General features: G+C 44.8%; 1 protein-coding gene across 1 annotated transcript; it reads right to left on the bottom strand.

Annotated features, from left to right (window-relative positions):
- Nucleotides 1-3,675: 3,675 nt before the first annotated feature.
- On the bottom strand, nt 3,676-8,160 carry S100A11 (S100 calcium binding protein A11). The gene is given in 3 exon segments (NM_001257530.1): nt 3,676-3,952; nt 4,776-4,928; nt 8,059-8,160. Coding segments are annotated over 3 exon segments (318 nt in total). The 5' UTR covers nt 8,062-8,160; the 3' UTR covers nt 3,676-3,790.
- Nucleotides 8,161-9,986: the final 1,826 nt, after the last annotated feature.

Genomic DNA, 9,986 nt, shown 5'->3' with positions numbered 1-9,986 from the left:
CCATTCGGCTGCCAGCGTGGCTAGAACAAAGCGGGACGAAGAAACTGGCTTGCTGAGTCTTGTGGCTTTCATCTTTTTCCCATGCTAGATGCTTCCTTCCTTTCCTCCTGCCCTTGGACATCAGACTCTTTTCTCTCATGCCTCACATCCAAACAAATCCCCAAGCCCATGTGACGCTTCACCCAAATATCCTTTGAATCCATCCCCAGCCACCCACTCTCCTGGCCACCACCACCTCTGATCTGGATACTGCAGCAGCTTCCTAACGCTCATACTCTTTTTGCTTTGCCCTGGCACAGTGTCTGAAACATTACAGAGATTCAAATATCCATTGCATGATGCAATGGTCAGGAAGGATGAACAAAGGCTGCTGGGCCAGTGACTAGTAGGGGAAACGTTTCAGTAGAATGCTGAGGGCAAGTGTTAGAACTCAAGGGGTTCAGGACTGAGTGGTAATAAAGCAAATAGAAGCCTTTGGTGTAGATACATACAAAAGCGCAGTAATTTTGACGAAAGGGAAATATTTAAGGCAGCAAATCGAGGGTGTGGAAGTGTTGAGGAGTCTTTTGTTTTACTTTTTTGGTTGCAGAGAGCAGATAATCCTTTAAGGAAGAGTATAAATTTAAGATGATTTAAAATGTAAAGGAATATAACATTCATTACAGGAATTATTAGGGGATCATCGGGAATGTATTTTAAGAATTACAAGTGTGTGTTAGCTATCTATTATTGTGTAACAAATTACTACAAACTTAATCACTCAACACAATTTCGCTGTCTCACAGTTTCTGTGGGTCAAGGGTCTGGGCATGCCTTAACTGGGCTTACAGCCCAGGGTATCTTAGAAAGCTGCAGTCAAGGTGTTGCCCAGGGCTTGGGGTCTCACCTGAGGCTCAACTGGGAAAGAATCGCTCCCAAACTCACATAGTTGTTGGCAGGATTCAGTTCCTCGAGGGCTGTTAGCCTGGGAACATTAGCTTGTAATTGGCTGTTGCTCAGGGGCATCCTCAGTTCTTTGCCATGTCAGCCTCTCTAGACTTGCTTCATTAAAACATACAAGCTGAGAAGGGAATAGAGACCCTGCTGGCAAGATGGAAGACAGTCCTATGTAACCAAATTGTGGAAGTGACATACCATCACTTTTGCTGTATTCTAATGGTTAGAAGCGTGTCCTGCTCACACTCAGGGGGAGGAGATTGCACAAGAATGTAAATATGAGAATGGGGGATTATTGGGGGTTATCTTAGCATTCGCTCACCACAAGCTGTATTGCAAGAATTTAAGAGTAAAGATAGCTCTTAGAATGGGAACACTGACATAATGGGAACTGGAAGAAATTTATGAAGATACCGTCCCACCCCTACATCCTACCTTCTTCCTTCTCATCACTTCACAACCTTTTCAAAGGAGTAGACTACCTTGTACTGCCTTTACTTCCTGATTTGACCTTTAAAACACCCTCCCCCCAAACGATTTTGATGCAGGTGGATTAGAGACCATGTTTTGGGAAGTTCTTCTCTGCTCATTTTCCCTGGGTAACCTCCAAACTCATGACTTTGGTCTATGTGCAGATGACATACTATTCTATATCTCCAGCTCGGCTCTCTCTTTCTCAAATTCCCAGTTCATCTGTTTGACCTAATATCCCATAACTAGGATTTTTATTGTTGCAAGTGATAGAAAATTCAATTTAAATTATTTTAAGCAAAAGCAGGGACATATTGACTCATATAGCTGCACAGTCAAGGCACAGCTTTAGCTTTAGCACAGCTTAAGAATTACAACTGTGTGTTAGCTATCTGTTATTGTGTAACAAATTACAACAAACTTAATTACTCAACACAATTTCACTGTCTCACAGTTTCTGTGGGTCAAGGGTCTTAGCGTAGCACTAGGAGTTGGTATCTTTTTAAAATTTCTTGGCTCCGTTTCTCCAATGTTGGCTCCACTCTTAGATCCCTTCCCTGTTGTCTTGAGATGGCTATTGGCATGTCTAAGGCTACAAACTCTCAGATTACAATCCACCGAGAAGGAGGAATAAGCAATTGCCTTTATCCCAGAATTTTCAGCGAAGGTACTGAGATTCCTTTTATTTTGACCAGCTTAGATCACAAGACCACCCTCGGCCAATTGCTGTGTCCAAAGGAATGCAGGGCACTCATTAGTTTCGGCATAGGTGTGTCCTTGACTCTTAGAACTGGGGAAGAACCCTACCCAAACTAAGAACACCAAGAGATGGGGAGTGCAGAGCAGGGCTTGATTCAGGAAGAAGGGGAGATGGATGCTGCAAAAACAAGGAGCAGGCACACACAAGGAACACATCTCAAATACAACATGGTTTGTTTATTTATTTATTTATTTGAGACAGTCTCATTGTGATGCCCAGGCTGGAGTGCAGTGGTGCGATCTTGGCTCACTGCAACCTCCGCCTCCTGGGTTCAAGTGACTCTCCTGCCTCAGCCTCCCAAGTAGCTGGGATTACAGGCGTGAGCCATCGCACCCGGTCCGTTTTTCTTGTAAGGTATAATTTAATTAATTATCCCATAAACCAGTAAAATATGGGTGTGAAGAGATAGTTTTTATCTTTATGAAAGTCAAATTGAATTCTTTTCAAAGACTTGATGATTCAAATGTGCTGAAGATAATTGCAGTTGCTGCAGGTATAGCTGAGACAACTGTAAACGGCTGAGGCAGTGGCTCACCCTAAGGCGCTGGCCTTCATTTTGGAATGTCAGAGCCAAAAATGACCTCAGATGTGGTCTAATCCATTTCACTGAATTTATGAAGGAATAAACCATGATCTAGAGAAATTTTTGCCAATTAGTTAAAACTCATATAAATGGATAAGGAATCAGAAGTTTTCGGGAAACACATCAGTTCTTCCCTGTGCTTCTTAGGAATAATTGCACATTGCACAAACCTGCCCCTTTCTCTCTCCTCTAATCTGTCATCTTTAACCCTGGGTCAGTCTTCTTACCTTCTTTCTGGGCTCTCTTTCCCTGCTGCTTTATCAGAGGGTTTAGAAAATTAAAACTAGTGTTAACACTAGCTTAAGCCAAACATGAAGACCTTGGCAACACGAGCCTCCTTTCTATTCCACAAACAACCCAGATCCTTCTCATCTTTGGAGGACCTCTGCCCTTCCCATTCCTTCTCTTTAAATGCCTTCTCCTTCTTTTCAAATGTTTGCTCTTTCTAGTTCTTCTTATCTCAGCACAAATGGCATGTCCTCAGAATAGTGCCCTCTCATTGTCCCCATGAATCTGTAACATAATTGTAATCTGCCCTTCCTAGGATTTATTATACTCTGATAGTCCTTTGTTTATTTAGTCATTGTTCTCTCCTCCTGCAACTAGAAGTTACACTCAGTGAAGGCAGGACCTTGTCTGTCTTGCTGGTTGTATTCTCAGGATCTGACAGTGCCAACAGGGGTAGCAGTGAGTAAACAATGACAATAAGTGACATCTCTCCATCAGTCAACAATTTAGAAATGAATCTGGCTGTACTATTAGTCATGATTATGTATACACCCAAGATGCATTTTTCTTATTTACTATGCAGCTTCTATCAATCTAATTTATATTCCTCCCACTTTCCACCCTCCCATGCACAAATTCACCAACTCTCCAGTTCATGTTTTAAAAAAGTGACATTGTTTTATTACTATTGGCAGGTGGGGCCTGCATGAGGTGGTTGGTATGCTGGGCTCAGGGGATGTGTGGGCTATGGAGATGATGACAGAAAGGCTGGAAGGAAGGGGATGCGTTTGAAGGCCAGGCCCAGGGGGTCCTCAGATCCGCTTCTGGGAAGGGACAGCCTTGAGGAAGGAGTCATGGCAAGCCATAGCTAGGCCACCAATCAGATTCAGAAATTCTGAGAAATCTAGCTGTCCATCACTGTTGGTATCCAGTCTCTTCATCATGCGGTCAAGGACGCCGGGGTCCTTCTGGTTCTGCAGAGATGATAATAATTATACCTTTATATTGCATCTTCTAAGGTGCTTTCAAATATGCTGCCACATTTTATTCTCACAGGAGTATAAGGTACAGGATAGGGATTATTAATATTCCCATTTTCCAGATGCAGAAACAGACTAAAAGAGGTAAAGTGACCTGCCTAGGGGGCAGACCTGGGGCTTGGACCAAAGGTTTTCCCACTCCTTGTCCAGGGCTCTTTCTATGACATTAGGGGCTATTCAGTTTTGTAAAGCCAGCGGAACACTTCTTTCAAGTGTTGCATGCAACTCCAATAGATAAACTGCATAAAAGTGCAACGGGTCCAGGTGGAAAAAGGCCACAGGCCCTGCCTAATCATCTCATCCTCCACTTGCCCAAGCTGCCAACGCAGATACACACTTAGAGCCACTGGTTACATATGGCTATTTACATTTACATTTAAATTAACTAATTTAGAAAGTCAGTCTGTTAGTCACACTAGCCACATTTCAAGTGCTCAGTGGGCACATGTGGCTGGTGGCTACCATACTGGATAGAGCAGATATAGAATGTATTTCCACCACTGCAGAAAGTTCTATTGGACAGGGCTGCCCTAGAACCTTTGGGGTGTAAGAATAAAATTTGAAAACAATTCCATTATGTCATATACCATTTCATATATCTCTCTTCCTAAATGGAAAAACTCCTGGCTTAGAGTGAGTTAAAATGAAGCAAGAGTGTGGGGCGTCAGTTGCTGGTCTTTCATTCCTGGCCATTCTGTCAGGGTCTCGTTTCATGATGTGGGTATTTTGGGGAAGTGGGGGAGACAGGGACCAGTACCTTTGTGAAGGCAGCCAGTTCTGTATTCATGAAGCTTAGGAACTCCGTCTTGGAGAGAGTGTAGTTATAACCATCCTTTCCGGCATACTTCTGGAAAACAGCAATCAGGGACTCGATGCACCGCTCAGTTTCTGTAGGGCTGGAGACTTTTGCCTTTGGAGAAAAAAAATGCAGGGCTCAGACAAGGGAAGATGTCAAGGGCTGGATACTGCAGAAAACTCCACGGAATCTTATTTCAGGTCAAAGCAGTTTCCCAAAAGAGTGAGTCATTTTTTTCAGGGGGCTGAGGGGTTCAAGACAACCACAAAAAGTCACACTCTGTGACCTTCCGTCCTACCCCCTCCACATGTTTATTCCAGGTGAAATATATGGAGGGTAAATGTGGGGCATTGTCGGCATGTTTAAAAGCAGTAGACTGCCTAGATGAGAGTGAGGGTGACAAGGTTTACTCATACTTTTAGAATGTGTGGATAAATACATGTGTAACTCTATATCCACAAATCCATATGCACACCAAGCACTGTCTATAGGTTAATAATTTCCAACTTTCCAAGAGTGTATGGAGGCTTTTGTGATTAATGAAATGTCAGTTCTTTTTAAAGCAATACCAAATTCCTGGGACTCACACATTTCCTTAGAGAAAACTAAAAGCATAGCTATCATTGTGTATGCAGTGGGAGAGAGAACTTTTTAGATGTTTGAAAATGGCTTTCATATTTAAGAGTTAGGAATCATTAATCTTAGATGTAAGAAAACGGACAGGAGAAGGGAATGGATATGACAGAGCCAGCCCTGGAATCTGGGCCTCTCAGTCCCGTTCTGCAGTCCTTAGCCTTGCAGGCTTCCACTTCCTGGTGAGAAATAGTGACAGAGAAGGTGGAGCTTCTCTGGAGGTCACTCCAAACCAGGAAGCTCTCAGGTTGTTGCTTACACAGCATCTACAATGTAAGATATTTAAATCTTGTACTGGGCTCATCTTTCCTCACAGCAGAATTTTTCAGGGAAATTCTACAGGGCCCAGTCATCCGGTTATTCCAGCAGGGACTTGGGGTCCCAAAAGTGAGGAGCTGTTGGGCTCCCTCTGGTGGATAGAAGCCGCAATTACAGACTTCCTGGGAAACCGGCCTGACCACACCCTTCCTCTGAGACTTCACCTCCCAGCATTAACAATGATTTATGTTTGGATGGTGACATTTGCAATTTAGCATTTAGCCTTTCGTTTGTTCTTAGGATGGACTTCCTGGAGCTCAGAGCTACAGGCTTTCTCACTCCGTAATTCACACGAGCTAAGAACTGATCTGAGCCCTTAGCTACACAGCTGCAGATTGATCCCTCCTTCCTGTACAGCCTTTATGCTACAGAGATCCTAGCTGAGATCCTGCCTCCCATTGCATCTTACAGCATTAGAACCCCTGAACCCTAACAGTGGTGGACTTTTACCCAAGAATCACATGGTTGGAGGATGACTATTTTTGTTTTGCCCTAAATTGAACTTTTCCTGAAGAAAAAAGAAAAGTGTTGGTAGGTTCAGGGGCCTTTAGGGGAGAAACAAAATACCACAGCCTAGAAACAGATGTGTTTGTTCTGTTACAACATGCCCTTTATATCAGGCCTAAAATCTCCCTGTCTTACTAAGGTATCAGATGACAGGAAGGAGGCTGGCTGGCAGGCCACACCAGGCTGAGGAGCGTGGGCTTTGTCACCTTTCTCTGGAACTACAGATTCTCCCCCTGCCCCTTTTCCTTCCAGAATGCAGACAGTTTTGTTTTCCAGTTTCACAGTGCCTTTCTGTTACACATTTTTCTCTCCTTAACATCAGTCTTGATGTAATTTAGAGATTACCTTCTTTTGAAAACTGTTGCTGTTGCTATCAGCCACAAGAAAATTAAAACCTCTTTGCATTTCCTCCCAGAGGTAATTCTCCAAAGTGAAAGAAAGAAATACAATTATCAAATTACTAAAATGTAATGGCATAATCTTTAGAGCTCCAGGGCACTTTGGAGATGGGTCCTGAGGACGCCCAGAGACCGAAAAGCTCTGCCCAGGGTGGAGCCGTGGCTGAAGGAGAGAACAGGTGCTCGCCACACCTCATGGCACTCTTGGAGTCTTATTTGGTGGGGATGGCGATAGCAAGGAGCAAACATTATGATAAACGGATACTGTGAAATAATTTTTAAAATGCATGCTAAGCGCTCAACATTTGAGGAAAGAATAAAAAAATACAATGAAAAGGAAGTAGCAATTTTAAAAACCTCAACTATTGTCTTCTCATTCTTAACCAACACCCTCCGGAGCTTTCTGTCCCTGCTGTAGCAGGACTGCAACCCCAGACAGTATGGAAGGGAATGGGCGTGGCTGTGTTCCAGTACTTCATTTATAGACGCTGAAGTTTGATTTCCACATAATTTTCACATGTCAGAAAGTATTTTTCTTCTTTTGATTTCTTTCAACCATTTACAAACGTAAATTTTATTCTTAGCTTGTGGGTAGAACAGAAAACCCGACTTGGCCCGCAGGCCAAAGTTTGCTGGCTCTCTTCACTAAGGAGAGGTAAAGAAAGAGATTTTGGAGGTGTAATTATGGAAAATACGAGTTCAACCGGGAGATGAAAGGAGATAAGAAGAGAAAAATAAGTTACGGAGTGAGTCCCTAAAAAGATGGTGGGGTAAAAGGAAGAGGAAGGAGAGGGCTCAGCTGGGACCGGGTTCCTCCCACATTCTTGGCCGCAGTGCTGCCGGCGGCGACGGGCTAAAGTTTCAGTCCCGTTGGGTCTTGGCCGTCGGCCGGCTGCTTACTGAAACTTTGATTTTTCCTGGGACTAGACGACCAAGTTCTAAAATGTCCCTTTTCTGGTCTACAGAAATAACTAGTGACCCTTCGCAGCTTTCCAGCCCCTTGCCTTCAACTTGCTCCTAGGCGTCCCTGGGCTCCCGGGAGAGCACGGGCGAGGGGCTGCAGGCACGGACCCAGGACTGGTCCCCGCCCCCGCGCGGTGAGCTGCCAGCACTTCCTCTTTCCCAGCCCCGGGCCTTGTCGTGACTGGGAAGGCTAAAGAACCTCCGCTGCTACCCTAGGCTGTCACCACAGGGATGATTTTAGGGCTTCTTCCTTCCATCCCTTCTTCCCTTAGTTCCATCCCACGAGGCTGATTTTTCCTGCTGTTTCCTGCCACGTCCACACATAAGTCAAAGATAAAGTCGGCTGGGAAGTATGTGTGTGTTTTTTAAAATTCTTTTTCTTTTCATGTACGAAGAAGACGAAGAAGAAGAAAAGCGAGGCTTACCATGTTGGAGCTGAGCGAGGCGCGGGAGGCTGTGGCTGGGAGCGGCGCTGAGAGCTCTGTGCGCGCGGCGTGCGGGTCTGCAACCTCTCCCCGACCCACGCCCTTCCCGGCCCAGCCTTGCCCAGGCCTTACTCAGACAGCCTCCGCGCCCGCCCCGCCCCGCCTCCCGGGCTGGGCCTGGGACGGCGGCCTGCGCTAACCACAGAACTGCGCTTTAAGAATCAAACCCACCGTCCTCTCCAGAGATTTAAGCAGTCTCACTCTCCCTCCTTTCCCTCTTTTCCCTCCTCTTTCCCCCCGGCCCTCTCCACCCCGTCCTGTGAATCTTGAAGATTTTTGACTTTGTAGATTTACAAGTTTTGCACAGTAGTCTTCAGGAAGTCTGTCCATGTCCGTGGGTCTTTCATGAGCTCATTCTGGGCATTTAGGTTAGATAGGCAGAAAGGTATCTTTTAAAAACAATAGTGGGCCGGGCGCGGTGGCTCAGGCCTGTAATCCCAGCACTTTGGGAGGCGGAGGCGGGCGGATCACGAGGTCAGGAGATGGAGACCATCCTGGCTAACACGTTGAAACCCCGTCTCTACTAAAAATACAAAAAATTAGCCAGGCGTGGTGGCGGGCGCCTGTAGTCCCAGCTATTCGGGAGGCTGAGGCAAGAGAATGGCGTGAACCCGGGAGGCGGAGCTTGCAGTGAGCTGGAGCTTGCAGTGAGCGCCCCTGCACTCCAGCCTGGGCGGCAGAGCGAGACTCCGTCTCAACAAACAAACAACAAACAACAAAAAACAAAAGCAAGAGCATTAGGACAGAGTGTGGGTCAGAATTGTAGACAAGTTTGTAGGAGTTGGGGCTGTCTATTGCTCCACAGGGAAGATATTTAAGAAGATATTTAACAGTAAACAGTGGTGAGTATTGCCAAATCAATTGCCATGGGATTATTGTCAAGGGACGACTGCCACCCCTCTCTCTCAAACTTTTCTGTAAACTGAGGACAGCCGCAAAGACAAAATCCAAAAACCAAACTACTGCACTTAAAAATTGATCTGTGCTAGTAAGGCATTTATCTGTGTGCTGTTTGCAACTAAATTGGGAGTTGTATTAATAATCAAAAGCCCTGCGTTCCAGTCTTGTGTCTGTTACTTCATTGCAATACTTTTGACAAGACTTGTCACTCCTTTGAGCTTCTATTTCCTTATGTGTAATAGGTCTTGAGATAGGCCTTTCCTGTTTCATAAGATTGTTAGGACTGTCAAGTAAAGTGAGGGCTTAGAAAGGTCTCCAAAAACTGCAGAGTAGATTCGAATGAAAGATAATGGGCTGTAGGCGTTGTGTGAACTGCTTCCCCGCACCTGCTCTCACAGGTGCCCTGAGCACATGAGACAAATCTCCATCTCAGTTCTCAGCTACTCCAGACCCACATTTTCAGTTACTTGTTTATGAATCCACTTGAGAGTCCCACTTGCACTTCAGACTCAACAGTTCAAGAATAACTAATTTTCCCCAAACCTGTTTTTCTCTTCTTCTTTGCTAAGGGTACTATCACTCTACCATTTTCCCTGCTTGAGAGCATTGGAGCCACTGAGTCTAAATGCCTTTTTGACTCACAATTTTTTTCAAGTGCCAGGTAATAGACTTCAAACCTTTGGTGGTGGTGGGTGTTACGTGAGTGGCTGCTGGGGTTCCTTAATACCTTAAAGTTATACGTAAATTTTCTGCATAAGAGAAATTTTTCTGGTGAAGAATCCATATCTTTCATCTGATTCTCAGAAACATTTATGATCCCAAAATATTAAGGAATCATTTGTCTAAATTACTCCATCACTCAATCATGGGGCCTTTCACACCACAGTTCTTTTCTTTTTTTTCTTTTTTGAGATGTTGTTTCGCTCTTGTTGCCCAGGTGGGTGGCTGGAGTGCAATGGTGTGATCTC

Source organism: Macaca mulatta, chromosome 1 (genome assembly GCF_049350105.2).
Source record: "Macaca mulatta isolate MMU2019108-1 chromosome 1, T2T-MMU8v2.0, whole genome shotgun sequence".
NCBI classification, from domain to species: Eukaryota; Metazoa; Chordata; class Mammalia; order Primates; family Cercopithecidae; genus Macaca; species Macaca mulatta.
The sequence above is the reverse complement of the archived record's forward strand: the minus strand, read 5'-3'. Positions and strand labels throughout refer to the sequence as shown.